Below are 15,239 nucleotides of genomic sequence, written 5' to 3'. Positions count from 1 at the left end.
GAACGAATCTCTCATGGTAGCCAGTTGGTTTGCAAAGAACCTCCGTCTTTGAGAAGTCAATGTCATGTGAGCCCACTGAATTGTAACAGTGATCTGCCACGGCAGAGGAGTTCGTCTTACCGTGTTTCAAGTCTGCTTTATGTTCGCGGATGCGGTCCGAGATATGTCTTTTGGTTTCTCCAATGTAGCTACTACCACAGAGACACTTTAGTTTGTAAACGCCCGGGTACTGTATGTCTGGAAGAGCATCTTTTACAGATGGAACTAAATCACGGATTTTGTGTACTGTGTTGAATCGGACCTGGATCTTGTGTTTATTCAGGATTTTGGAGATCTTTTTAGTGACCCCTGCAATGTAGGGTAAGGTGATGGTTTTGAGTGGCTCCACAAGAGGATCCTTCTTCATGACTGGAGTGATGGCTTTGCGGATTGTGTAGTCGGAGTAGCCATTAGCCCTGAGAGCCTGGTGTACGTGCTTGAGTTCACTGGTAATGTGTTCCTGGTCGGAAATGCATTGGGCTCTATGGTATAGAGTCTTGATAAGGCAGTTCTTCTGGGATGGATGGTGGTGGGAATCCGGTTTCAAGTAAGCATCTGTATGGGTAGCTTTCCTGTAGACAGAGTGGCTCATTGAACCATCATGTCTCCTTTTAATTAAGACATCCAGAAAGGGTAGTTTGCCATCTTTTTCGACCTCCATGGTAAATCTGATGGCTGGGTGTATGGAATTGATGTGGTCGCGGAATTGGTCTAGAGCAGGCTGGCCATGTGGCCAGATGACAAAGGTGTCATCAACGTACCTCTTCCATAAGGTAGGGCGTAGAGTGGCAGTCTGGATGGCGTCAGTTTCAAATTTTTCCATGAATACGTTGGCTACAACCGGAGATAGGGGGGAGCCCATTGGGGTGCCCTCAGTTTGTTTGTAGAAAGTTCCATTCCAGGTGAAGTATGTGTTGGCTAAGCAATGTCTCACCAGGGGGGGTACATCAGTATGCAGTCCTTGATGAACCAGGTCTTCAATGATAGCGATGGTGTCAGGTACCGGGACTTTGGTGAACAAGGACACCACATCAAAACTGACAAGCAGGTCGTTTGGGGACAGGGAAATGTCTTTGATTGTCGATACCAGGTGAGTATAATTTAGTACCGCAGAGGTGGTTTTTCCAGTGAAAGGTCGCAGTATATCAGCCAGAAAACGTGCCAGTTTGTAGGTGGGGGAGCTGATAGTAGAGACGATGGGACGAAGGGGTGTATCTTCTTTGTGTATCTTTGGAAGGCCATATAATCTTGGTGGTCTGGCAGCAGAGGGTTTCAACAAGAACTGTTTGTTCTCATCAATTAATGCTGTTGAATCAGAGATAATTTTGTTCGTTTTGGTGACCAGGCTGTTGGTGGGATCTCTTTTTATTTTTGTATAGCTGCCATCGTTGAGTAGTTCTTGAATTTTGTTGTTATATTCTGTTTTGTCCATGATGACAGTGGCATTGCCTTTGTCGGCTGAGAGAACGACAATATCATCCCTCTTTTTTAATTGAGATAATTCAAAACGTTCGTCTTTGCTGATGTTGCTAGGTGGCAACTTAGCGTTTTTGAGGGTTGCAGCGATTTCAGATCTTGCTACGTCTGCAGAGATGTGACTCAAGCCCTTGAGTGCAACGTCGACATGGGCAATGATATCATTAACCGGTAAGTGTCTCGGTGTGACAGCAAAGTTTAGACCTTTAGCTAAAACGGATTTCAGACCATCAGAAATGGAACTGTTACTGCGATTAATTACGACTTTGTTGACGTCTATCTTTTCGGTGTGTGGATCCGATTTTTTGCTGGAGAGGTGATTGAATTTGGAAATCAAATTGTCCCTACATTTGTTCGACATAGTGGCAGCCGAAGAGGTAGTCATATTGTCTACATGTTCCCAATCCGATGTAGACATTGTTGCTGTCAATTTTAAGTGTGATTTGTAGAGTGTCTTGTCTAACTGATCGAGTTTGGTGCGTGTAAGTCTGATTTTTTCCGAGATAAGAGCAAAGCTAGTTCTAGCTAGAATTCGTTTTGCATTGAGAGAAGTTGCAACAGCAGAGGTTAGTGTAAATGCGGTTGGTATTACCTTAGAGTCGCGGCATCTCTTCAGAAAGGTGAGAGACTCGATTAGTTGAGCCTTCTTATCCCGAAGTCTGTTGAATGATCTTAAGGATGTGTGGAATCCCTCCCCGTAGAGGCGGTTAAATTTCGATTTAAAGCTTTCGTGACTGCAATGATTCATCTTCTTTGGTTCTTTCGGTAAAGTCACGTAGAATGAGAATAAAATAATAAATTGATAAAATAAAATAACACAATAATATTCTCACGACGTTTCGGCCACAACACAAGCGGCCTTCATCAGGTGAAGGGAGCGAGACTGTCTGGTAGGACAGCGCTGGAGTGAGAGAGCCACGTTCAGATCACGGCTATAAGCTGTGTGAGGGAACAAAGAGCCTTGACGAAGGAATTAGCATAAAATTTAGCATTGAAAAGGCTGAATGATTAGCTTGTGACTGGTCACAGAAATAGCTATGTTAAAAGTTAAAGCATACACATCCGCAGAGGCACCCATTGTTAAAAGGAATTAGCATAGAATTTAGCATTGAAATAGCTAAATTAAGGCATTCGCTTGTAACTGCTACAGAAATAGTTACGTTGAAGTCAGAGCATACACATTCACCGAGGCACTTAATACAAATCAAAACAGGAGAATTTAGCATTGAAATAACTAGGCGAATTTAGCATTGAAATAACTGGGTGATTTGCTGGTGACTGGTCACAGAAATGACTACACATCTGAGCTATTCACAGTACTATATAGTGAACCAATAAAAACTAAAATATAAATTACCTTCATGTTATCAATAAACTCTATATTCTCCAATCAGCTAAGCTACCAACCATAAGTCGTTATATATCACAATGCTATATGGCGAAAAAATGGGTGGATTCTTACCCTCAAATTTCCGTACCACGGATAGCTACGGGCCCCGTTCAGACGGACGAGTTCGTCCATGGTCGGAACAGAGGAGGGGGAGAGAGACAGCTGCGAAGCCCTAGTATACTCCATGTTGTAAACCATACCATTAACCGTGGTGTGAGAGGTATTTAGAGGCAATGCTGGCGAAAGAGCTGCGGTCTGAAGGTCATCGTAAAATTACAATTAATTAAGAACAGAAATGATTTAACACATCTTTCCAGTGGTTACTAAGCCTGAATCCATCTTCTCGGTTGAAATTGTCTCTGTGCTTGTATATGTGAATGGCCTCATGAACGAATCTCTCATGGTAGCCAGTTGGTTTGCAAAGAACCTCCGTCTTGGAGAAGTCAATGTCATGTGAGCCCACTGAATTGTAACAGTGATCTGCCACGGCAGAGGAGTTCGTCTTACCGTGTTTCAAGTCTGCTTTATGTTCGCGGATGCGGTCCGAGATATGTCTTTTGGTTTCTCCAATGTAGCTACTACCACAGAGACACTTTAGTTTGTAAATGCCCGGGTACTGTATGTCTGGAAGAGCATCTTTTACAGATGGAACTAAATCACGGATTTTGTGTACTGTGTTGAATCGGACCTGGATCTTGTGTTTATTCAGGATTTTGGAGATCTTTTTAGTGACCCCTGCAATGTAGGGTAAGGTGATGGTTTTGAGTGGCTCCACAAGAGGATCCTTCTTCATGACTGGAGTGATGGCTTTGCGGATTGTGTAGTCGGAGTAGCCATTAGCCCTGAGAGCCTGGTGTACGTGCTTGAGTTCACTGGTAATGTGTTCCTGGTCGGAAATGCATTGGGCTCTATGGTATAGAGTCTTGATGAGGCAGTTCTTCTGGGATGGATGGTGGTGGGAATCCGGTTTCAAGTAAGCATCTGTATGGGTAGCTTTCCTGTAGACAGAGTGGCTCATTGAACCATCATGTCTCCTTTTAATTAAGACATCCAGAAAGGGTAGTTTGCCATCTTTTTCGACCTCCATGGTAAATCTGATGGCTGGGTGTATGGAATTGATGTGGTCGCGGAATTGGTCTAGAGCAGGCTGGCCATGTGGCCAGATGACAAAGGTGTCATCAACGTACCTCTTCCATAAGGCCGGGCGTAGAGTGGCAGTCTGGATGGCGTCAGTTTCAAATTTTTCCATGAATACGTTGGCTACAACCGGAGATAGGGGGGAGCCCATTGGGGTGCCCTCAGTTTGTTTGTAGAAAGTTCCATTCCAGGTGAAGTATGTGTTGGCTAAGCAATGTCTCACCAGGGGGGGTACATCAGTATGCAGTCCTTGATGAACCAGGTCTTCAATGATAGCGATGGTGTCAGGTACCGGGACTTTGGTGAACAAGGACACCACATCAAAACTGACAAGCAGGTCGTTTGGGGACAAGGAAATGTCTTTGATTGTCGATACCAGGTGAGTAGAATTTAGTACCGCAGAGGTGGTTTTTCCAGTGAAAGGTCGCAGTATATCAGCCAGAAAACGTGCCAGTTTGTAGGTGGGGGAGCTGATAGTAGAGACGATGGGACGAAGGGGTGTATCTTCTTTGTGTATCTTTGGAAGGCCATATAATCTCGCCATATAGCATTGTGATATATAACGGCTTATGGTTGGTAGCTTAGCTGATTGGAGAATATAGAGTTTATTGATAACATGAAGGTAATTTATATTTTAGTTTTTATTGGTTCACTATATAGTACTGTGAATAGCTCAGATGTGTAGTCATTTCTGTGACCAGTCACCAGCAAATCACCCAGTTATTTCAATGCTAAATTCGCCTAGTTATTTCAATGCTAAATTCTCCTGTTTTGATTTGTACTAAGTGCCTCGGTGAATGTGTATGCTCTGACTTCAACGTAACTATTTCTGTAGCAGTTACAAGCGAATGCCTTAATTTAGCTATTTCAATGCTAAATTCTATGCTAATTCCTTTTAACAATGGGTGCCTCTGCGGATGTGTATGCTTTAACTTTTAACATAGCTATTTCTGTGACCAGTCACAAGCTAATCATTCAGCCTTTTCAATGCTAAATTTTATGCTAATTCCTTCGTCAAGGCTCTTTGTTCCCTCACACAGCTTAAAAGCCGTGATCTGAACGTGGCTCTCTCACTCCAGCGCTGTTCTACCAGACAGTCTCGCTCCCTTCACCTGATGAAGGCCGCTTGTGTTGTGGCCGAAACGTCGTGAGAATATTATTGTGTTATTTTATTTTATCAATTTATTATTTTATTCTCATTCTACGTGACTTTACCGAAAGAACCAAAGAAGAATCCACCCATTTTTTCGCCATATAGCATTGTGATATATAACGACTTATTGTTGGTAGCTTAGCTGATTGGAGAATATAGAGTTTATTGATAACATTAAGGTAATTTTTTTTTAGTTTTTTATTGGTTCACTATATAGTATTCATTATACATTGTATTGTATACCCAGTTACTGTGAATAGCTCAGATGTGTAGACCTTGACTTCAACATAGCCATTTCTGTGACCAGTCACTAGCTAATTAGTTATTTCAATGATAAATTCGCCTAGTTACTTCAATGATAAATTCTCCTGTTTGATTTGTACAAGGTGCCTCGGTGAATGTGTATGCTCTGACTTTAAATAAAGCTATTTCTGTGACCAGTTACAAGCTAATCACTCAGCTATTTCAATGCTAAATTCTATGCTAATTCCTTTGTCAAGGGGTGCCTCTGCAGATGTGTATGCTTTAACTTAGCTATTTCAATGCTAAATTCCATGCTAATTCCTTTGTCAAGGGGTGCCTCTGCGGATGTGTATGCTTTAACTTTAACATAGCCATTTCTGTGACCAGTCACAATCTAATCGCTCGGCCATTTCAATGCTAAATTATATGCTAATTCCTTTGTCAAGGCGCTTTGTTTCTTCTGAGACAGCTTAAAGGTCGTGATCTGAACGTGGCTTTTTTCACTCAAGCGCTGTCCTACCAGACAGTCTCGTCCCTTCACCTGATGAAGGCCGCTTGTGTTGTGGCCGAAACGTCGTGAGAATATTATTGTGTTATTTTATTTTATCAATTTATTATTTTATTCTCATTCTACGTGACTTTACCGAAAGAACCAAAGAAGATGAATCCTTGCAGTCACGAAAGCTTTAAATCGAAATTTAACCGCCTCTACGGGGAGGGATTTCACACATCCTTAAGATCATTCAACAGACTCCGGGATAAGAAGGCTCAACTAATCGAGTCTCTCACCTTTCTGAAGAGATGCCGCGACTCTGAGGTAATACCAACCGCATTTACACTAACCTCTGCTGTTGCAACCTCTCCCAATGCAAGACGAATTCTAGCTAGTACTAGCTTCGCTCTTATCTCGGAAAAAATCAGACTTACACGCACCGAACTCGATCAGTTAGACAAGACACTCTACAAATCACACTTAACATTGACAGCAACAATGTCTACATCGGATTGGGAACATGTAGACAATATGACTACCTCTTCGGCTGCCACTATGTCGACCAAATGTAGGGACAATTTGATTTCCAAATTCAATCACCTTTCCAGCTAAAAATCGGACCCACACACCGAAAAGATAGACGTCAACAAAGTCGTAATTAATCGCAGTAACAGTTCCATTTCTGATGGTCTGAAATCCGTTTTAACTAAAGGTCTAAACTTTGCTGTCACACCGAGACACTTACCGGTTAATGATATCATTGCCCATGTCGACGTTGCACTCAAGGGCTTGAGTCCCATCGCTGCAGACATAGCAAGATCTGAAATCGCTGCAACCCTCAAAAACGCTAAGTTGCCACCCAGCAACATCAGCAAAGACGAACGTTTTGAATTATCTCAATTAAAAAAGAGGGATGATATTGTCGTCCTCTCAGCCGACAAGGGCAATGCCACTGTCATCATGGACAAAACAGAATATAACAACAAAATTCAAGAACTACTCAACGATGGCAGCTATACAAAAATAAAAAGAGATCCCACCAACAGCCTGGTTACCAAAACGAACAAAATCATCTCTGATTCAACAGCATTAATTGATGAGACCAAACAGTTCTCGTTGAAACCCTCTGCTGCCAGACCACCAAGATTATATGGCCTTCCAAAGATACACAGAGAAGATACACCCCTTCGTCCCATCGTCTCTACTATCAACTCCCCCACCTATAAACTGGCACGTTTTCTTGCTGATATACTGCGACCTTTCACTGGAAAAACCACCTCTGCGGTACTAAATTCTACTCACCTGGTATCGACAATCAAAGGCATTTCCCTGTCTCCAGACGACCTGCTTGTCAGTTTTGATGTGGTGTCCTTGTTCACCAAAGTCCCGGTACCTGACACCATCGCTATCATTGAAGACCTGGTTCATCAAGGACTGCACACTGATGTACCCCCCCTGGTGAGACATTGCTTAACCAACACATACTTCACCTGGAATGGAACTTTCTACAAACAAACTGAGGGCACCCCAATGGGCTCCCCCCTATCTCCGGTTGTAGCCAACGTATTCATGGAAAATTTTGAAACTGACGCCATCCAGACTGCCACTCTACGCCCGACCTTATGGAAGAGGTACGTGGATGACACCTTTGTCATCTGGCCACATGGCCAGCCTGCTCTAGACCAATTCCGCGACCACATCAATTCCATACACCCAGCCATCAGATTTACCATGGAGGTCGAAAAAGATGGCAAACTACCCTTTTTGGATGTCTTAATTAAAAGGAGACATGATGGTTCAATGAGCCACTCTGTCTACAGGAAAGCCACCCATACAGATGCTCACTTGAAACCGGATTCCCACCACCATCCATCCCAGAAGAACTCCCTCATCAAGACTCTATACCATAGAGCCCAATGCATTTCCGACCAGGAACACATTACCAGTGAACACAAGCACGTACACCAGGCTCTCAGGGCTAATGGTTACTCCGACTACACAATCCGCAAAGCCATCACTCCAGTCATGAAGAAGGATTCTCTTGTGGAGCCACTCAAAACCATCACCTTGCCCTACATTGCAGGGGTCACTAAAAAGATCTCCAAAATCCTGAATGAACACAAGATCCAGGTCCGACTCAACACAATACATAAAATCCGTTATCTAGTTCCATCTGTAAAAGATGCTGTTCCAGACATACAGGACCCGGGCGTTTACAAACTAAAGTGCCTCTGTGGTAGTAGCTACATTGGAGAAACCAAACGACATATCTCGGACCGCATCCGTGAACATAAAGCAGACTTGAAACACGGTAGGACGAACTCCTCTGCCGTGGCAGATCACTGTTATAATTCAGTGGGCTCACATGACATTGACTTCTCCAAGACGGAGGTTCTTTGCAAACCAACCGGCTACCATGAGAGATTCGTTCATGAGGCCATTCACATATACAAGCACAGAGACAATTTCAACCGAGAAGATGGATTCTGGCTTAGTAACCATTGGAAAGATGTTTTAAACCATTTCCGTTCTTAATTAATTGTATTTTACGATGACCTTCAGACCGCAGCTCTTTCACCAGCATTGACTCTTAATACCTCTCACACCACGGTTAATGGTATGGTTTACAACATGGAGTATAATAGCGCCTCGCAGCTGTCTCTCTCCCCCTCCTCTGTTCCGACCTTGGATGAACTCGTCCGTCTGAATGGGGCCCGTAGCTATCCGTGTTGCTAAAGTTGAGGGTAAGAATCCACCCATTTTTTCGCCATATAGCATTGTGATATATAACGACTTATTGTTGGTAGCTTAGCTGATTGGAGAATATAGAGTTTATTGATAACATTAAGGTAATTTATATTTTAGTTTTTTATTGGTTCACTATGTAGTATTCATTATACATTGTATTGTATACCCAGTTACTGTGAATAGCTCAGATGTGTAGACCTTGACTTCAACATAGCCATTTCTGTGACCAGTCACTAGCTAATGACTCAGTTATTTCAATGCTAAATTCGCCTAGTTATTTCAATGCTAAATTCTCCTGTTTGATTTGTACTAGGTGCCTCGGTGAATGTGTATGCTCTGACTTTAAACATAGCTATTTCTGTGACCAGTTACAAGCTAATCACTCAGCTATTTCAATGCTAAATTCTATGCTAATTCCTTTGTCAAGGGGTGCCTCTGCGGATGTGTATGCTTTGACTTAGCTATTTCAATGCTAAATTCCATGCTAATTCCTTTGTCAAGGGGTGCCTCTGCGGATGTGTATGCTTTAACTTTAACATAGCCATTTCTGTGACCAGTCACAATCTAATCGCTCGGCCATTTCAATGCTAAATTATATGCTAATTCCTTTGTCAAGGCGCTTTGTTTCTTCTGAGACAGCTTAAAGGTCGTGATCTGAACGTGGCTTTTTTCACTCAAGCGCTGTCCTACCAGACAGTCTCGTCCCTTCACCTGATGAAGGCCGCTTGTGTTGTGGCCGAAACGTCGTGAGAATATTATTGTGTTATTTTATTTTATCAATTTATTATTTTATTCTCATTCTACGTGACTTTACGGAAAGAACCAAAGAAGATGAATCCTTGCAGTCACGAAAGCTTTAAATCGAAATTTAACCGCCTCTACGGGGAGGGATTTCACACATCCTTAAGATCATTCAACAGACTCCGGGATAAGAAGGCTCAACTAATCGAGTCTCTCACCTTTCTGAAGAGATGCCGCGACTCTGAGGTAATACCAACCGCATTTACACTAACCTCTGCTGTTGCAACCTCTCCCAATGCAAGACGAATTCTAGCTAGTACTAGCTTCGCTCTTATCTCGGAAAAAATCAGACTTACACGCACCGAACTCGATCAGTTAGACAAGACACTCTACAAATCACACTTAACATTGACAGCAACAATGTCTACATCGGATTGGGAACATGTAGACAATATGACTACCTCTTCGGCTGCCACTATGTCGACCAAATGTAGGGACAATTTGATTTCCAAATTCAATCACCTCTCCAGCTAAAAATCGGACCCACACACCGAAAAGATAGACGCCAACAAAGTCGTAATTAATCGCAGTAACAGTTCCATTTCTGATGGTCTGAAATCCGTTTTAACTAAAGGTCTAAACTTTGCTGTCACACCGAGACACTTACCGGTTAATGATATCATTGCCCATGTCGACGTTGCACTCAAGGGCTTGAGTCCCATCGCTGCAGACATAGCAAGATCTGAAATCGCTGCAACCCTCAAAAACGCTAAGTTGCCACCCAGCAACATCAGCAAAGACGAACGTTTTGAATTATCTCAATTAAAAAAGAGGGATGATATTGTCGTCCTCTCAGCCGACAAGGGCAATGCCACTGTCATCATGGACAAAACAGAATATAACAACAAAATTCAAGAACTACTCAACGATGGCAGCTATACAAAAATAAAAAGAGATCCCACCAACAGCCTGGTTACCAAAACGAACAAAATCATCTCTGATTCAACAGCATTAATTGATGAGACCAAACAGTTCTCGTTGAAACCCTCTGCTGCCAGACCACCAAGATTATATGGCCTTCCAAAGATACACAGAGAAGATACACCCCTTCGTCCCATCGTCTCTACTATCAACTCCCCCACCTATAAACTGGCACGTTTTCTTGCTGATATACTGCGACCTTTCACTGGAAAAACCACCTCTGCGGTACTAAATTCTACTCACCTGGTATCGACAATCAAAGGCATTTCCCTGTCTCCAGACGACCTGCTTGTCAGTTTTGATGTGGTGTCCTTGTTCACCAAAGTCCCGGTACCTGACACCATCGCTATCATTGAAGACCTGGTTCATCAAGGACTGCACACTGATGTACCCCCCCTGGTGAGACATTGCTTAACCAACACATACTTCACCTGGAATGGAACTTTCTACAAACAAACTGAGGGCACCCCAATGGGCTCCCCCCTATCTCCGGTTGTAGCCAACGTATTCATGGAAAATTTTGAAACTGACGCCATCCAGACTGCCACTCTACGCCCGACCTTATGGAAGAGGTACGTGGATGACACCTTTGTCATCTGGCCACATGGCCAGCCTGCTCTAGACCAATTCCGCGACCACATCAATTCCATACACCCAGCCATCAGATTTACCATGGAGGTCGAAAAAGATGGCAAACTACCCTTTTTGGATGTCTTAATTAAAAGGAGACATGATGGTTCAATGAGCCACTCTGTCTACAGGAAAGCCACCCATACAGATGCTCACTTGAAACCGGATTCCCACCACCATCCATCCCAGAAGAACTCCCTCATCAAGACTCTATACCATAGAGCCCAATGCATTTCCGACCAGGAACACATTACCAGTGAACACAAGCACGTACACCAGGCTCTCAGGGCTAATGGTTACTCCGACTACACAATCCGCAAAGCCATCACTCCAGTCATGAAGAAGGATTCTCTTGTGGAGCCACTCAAAACCATCACCTTGCCCTACATTGCAGGGGTCACTAAAAAGATCTCCAAAATCCTGAATGAACACAAGATCCAGGTCCGACTCAACACAATACATAAAATCCGTTATCTAGTTCCATCTGTAAAAGATGCTGTTCCAGACATACAGGACCCGGGCGTTTACAAACTAAAGTGCCTCTGTGGTAGTAGCTACATTGGAGAAACCAAACGACATATCTCGGACCGCATCCGTGAACATAAAGCAGACTTGAAACACGGTAGGACGAACTCCTCTGCCGTGGCAGATCACTGTTATAATTCAGTGGGCTCACATGACATTGACTTCTCCAAGACGGAGGTTCTTTGCAAACCAACCGGCTACCATGAGAGATTCGTTCATGAGGCCATTCACATATACAAGCACAGAGACAATTTCAACCGAGAAGATGGATTCTGGCTTAGTAACCATTGGAAAGATGTTTTAAACCATTTCCGTTCTTAATTAATTGTATTTTACGATGACCTTCAGACCGCAGCTCTTTCACCAGCATTGACTCTTAATACCTCTCACACCACGGTTAATGGTATGGTTTACAACATGGAGTATAATAGCGCCTCGCAGCTGTCTCTCTCCCCCTCCTCTGTTCCGACCTTGGATGAACTCGTCCGTCTGAATGGGGCCCGTAGCTATCCGTGTTGCTAAAGTTGAGGGTAAGAATCCACCCATTTTTTCGCCATATAGCATTGTGATATATAACGACTTATTGTTGGTAGCTTAGCTGATTGGAGAATATAGAGTTTATTGATAACATTAAGGTAATTTATATTTTAGTTTTTTATTGGTTCACTATATAGTATTCATTATACATTGTATTGTATACCCAGTTACTGTGAATAGCTCAGATGTGTAGACCTTGACTTCAACATAGCCATTTCTGTGACCAGTCACAAGCTAATCACTCGGCCATTTTAATGCTAAATTATATGCTAATTCCTTTGTCAAGGCGCTTTGTTTCTTCTGACACAGCTTAAAGGTCGTGATCTGAACGTGGCTTTTTTTCACTCCAGCGCTGTCCTACCAGACAGTCTCGTCCCTTCACCTGATGAAGGCCGCTTGTGTTGTGGCCGAAACGTCGTGAGAATATTATTGTGTTATTTTATTTTATCAATGTATTATTTTATTCTCATTCTACGTGACTTTACCGAAAGAACCAAAGAAGACAAAGCGGACTTTCAAACTCCAATCCAACCGCTCCCCACCGCCCCACTCTTCCACACCCCCCCCCGCTCCCCCCAACCCACAACCAACCCCACCGACACCGTCCCGCTCACCCGCAGCGGGGTCCCGCGTGCCGAAGCGCAGCGCGTAGCGCAGCGCGTGGTGGTTGTTCCACACGTAGAGGGCGCGGTCGCGCGCGTTGTACTGCACCGACGTGATGAACCGGAACGGGTTGGGGAACGGGACGGAGACGCGAGCGTCCCGCCGCGAGTCGGTGTCGTACACGTAGTCGATGCGGTCGCTCGTCCCCCCACCTCCCCCTCCTCCTCCTCCTCCCACGGCGTCCGCCCCTCCGTCGCCGTCGTCCTCGTAAGTCGAGCGCAGGACGTGGAGGACGCCGCACGCCATGAAGGCGTCGGAGGCCAAGCGCTTGACGTAGGCCGTCTCGAAGGAGGCCTCGACGCGCATCGCGCGCGGATTTAAGCGGCTCACCACCATGCGCCCGTGGTTCTGCTCCGTGGCGTAGACGACCCAGAGGCCGCGCTCGTCGGCCGCCAGGTCGATATCGGACTTGCCGCCCCAGCGGTAGGGCGAAGTGTCGTGGTAGTTGGCGTTGGGGATGAACGCCTCGCCGCCCTTGACGCGCGTGCGCAGGTCGAACTTGACGACGCTGCGCGTTCGCTCCTGCGACGGCGCGCAGCGTGGGTGGCAGGGAGATGTTAAGTGAGTGAGTGTGTGGTGAGGTGAGTGAGTGTGTGGTGAGGTGAGTGAGTGTGGTGTGTGTGTGGTGGAGAGGTGAGTGTGGGTGTAAGAGGTGAGTGAGTGTGGTGTGTGGTGGAGAGGTGAGTGAGTGAGTGTGTGGTGAGGTGGGTGAGTGTGAGTGTGAGAGGTGAGTGTGCATGTGGTGGAGAGGTGAGTGTGGGTGTGAGAGGTGAGTGAGTGTGTGTGTGTGGTGTAGTGGTGGGTGAGTGTGAGAGGTGAGTATGTGTGTGTGGTGGAGAGGTGAGTGAGTGTGAGTGTGAGAGGTGAGTGAGTGAGTGTGTGGTGAGGTGAGTGAGTGTGGGTGTGGTGGAGAGGTGAGTGTGGGTGTGAGAGGTGAGTGAGTGTGTGTGTGGTGGAGAGGTGGGTGAGTGTGGTGGAGAGGTGGGTGAGTGTGTGGTGGAGAGGTGGGTGAGTGTGTGGTGGAGAGGTAAGCGAGTGTGGGTGTGAGAGGTGAGTGTGTGTGTGTGTGGTGGAGAGGTGGGTGAGTGTGTGGTGGAGAGGTAAGTGAGTGTGGGTGTGAGAGGTGAGTGAGTGTGTGTGTGGTGGAGAGGTGAGTGAGTGTGGGTGTGAGAGGTGAGTGAGTGTGTGTGTGGTGGAGAGGTGGGTGAGTGTGTGTGGGTGGGGAGAGGTGAGTGTGTGTGGTGGAGAGGTGGGTGAGTGTGGGTGTGAGAGGTGAGTGAGTGTGTGTGTGGTGGAGAGGTGGGTGAGTGTGGGTGTGAGAGGTGAGTGAGTGTGTGTGTGGTGGAGAGGTGGGTGAGTGTGGGTGTGAGAGGTGAGTGTGTGTATGTGGTGAGGTGAGTGTGAGTGTAAGAGGTGAGTGAGTGTGTGTGTGGTGGAGAGGTGGGTGAGTGTAAGAGGTGAGTGAGTGTGTGTGTGGTGGAGAGGTGGGTGAGTGTGGTGGAGAGGTGAGTGTGTGTGTGTGGTGGAGAGGTGGGTGAGTGTGTGGTGGAGAGGTAAGTGAGTGTGGGTGTGAGAGGTGAGTGTGTGTGTGGTGGAGAGGTGAGTGAGTGTGTGTGTGGTGGAGGGGTGAGTGAGTGTGGGTGTGAGAGGTGAGTGAGTGTTTGTGTGTGGTGGAGAGGTGGGTGAGTGTGAGTGTGGTGGAGAGGTGGGTGAGTGTGTGTGGGTGGGGAGAGGTGAGTGTGTGTGTGTGTGGTGGAGAGGTGGGTGAGCGTGGGTGTGAGAGGTGAGTGTGTGTGGTGAGGTGAGTGTGAGAGGTGAGTGAGTGTGTGTGTGGTGGAGAGGTGGGTGAGTGTGTGTGTGGTGGAGAGTTGGGTGAGTGTGTGTGGGTGTGAGAGGTGAGTGTTTGTGTGTGTGGTGGAGAGGTGAGTGAGTGTGGGTGTGAGAGGTGTGTGTGTGTGGTGGAGAGGTGGGTGAGTGTGGGTGTGAGAGGTGAGTGTGTGTGTGGTGAGGTGAGTGTGAGTGTGAGAGGTGGCTGAGTGTGGGTGTGAGAGGTGAGTGAGTGAGTGTGTGGGGAGAGGTGAGTGAGTGTGGTGTGTGTGTGGTGGAGAGGTGAGTGAGTGAGTGAGTGTGTGGTGAGGTGAGTGAGTGTGTGGTGAGGTGAGTGAGTGTGGCGTGTGTGTGGTGGAGAGGTGAGTGTGGGTGTAAGAGGTGAGTGAGTGAGTGAGTGTGGTGTGTGGTGGAGAGGTGAGTGAGTGAGTGTGAGAGGTGAGTGAGTGAGTGTGTGGTGAGGTGGGTGAGTGTGAGTGTGAGAGGTGAGTGTGTGTGTGGTGGAGAGGTGAGTGAGTGTGTGGTGGAGAGGTGAGTGTGGGTGTGAGAGGTGAGTGTGTGTGTGGTCGAGAGGTGGGTGTGTGTGTGGTGGAGAGGTGAGTGAGTGTGGGTGTGAGAGGTGAGTGTGTGTGTGGTGGAGAGGTGGGTGAGTGTGG

At 45.9% G+C, this 15,239-nt stretch overlaps 1 protein-coding gene across 1 annotated transcript in view; it reads right to left on the bottom strand.

Annotated features, from left to right (window-relative positions):
• LOC142912137 (adhesion G protein-coupled receptor L2-like) overlaps positions 1–13,413 on the bottom strand; it is a gene marked incomplete at its 5' end in the record, with an annotated part of 40,119 nt that extends 26,706 nt beyond the window's left edge. Inside the window, one exon of the mRNA XM_076060455.1 lies at positions 12,685–13,413. Coding sequence (XP_075916570.1) covers positions 12,685–13,413 — 729 coding nt within the window. The remainder of the gene's footprint in view (positions 1–12,684) is intronic.
• Between the last annotated feature and the right edge of the window lie 1,826 nt (positions 13,414–15,239).

The sequence above is a fragment of the Petromyzon marinus genome, unplaced genomic scaffold (assembly GCF_048934315.1).
Source record: "Petromyzon marinus isolate PM22_M1 ecotype Great Lakes invasive population unplaced genomic scaffold, UKy_Petmar_22M1.pri1.0 PM_G_Scaffold_19, whole genome shotgun sequence".
Lineage (NCBI taxonomy): Eukaryota > Metazoa > Chordata > Hyperoartia > Petromyzontiformes > Petromyzontidae > Petromyzon > Petromyzon marinus.
Note: the sequence above shows the minus strand (reverse complement) of the source record. Positions and strands in the feature narration are given on the sequence as shown.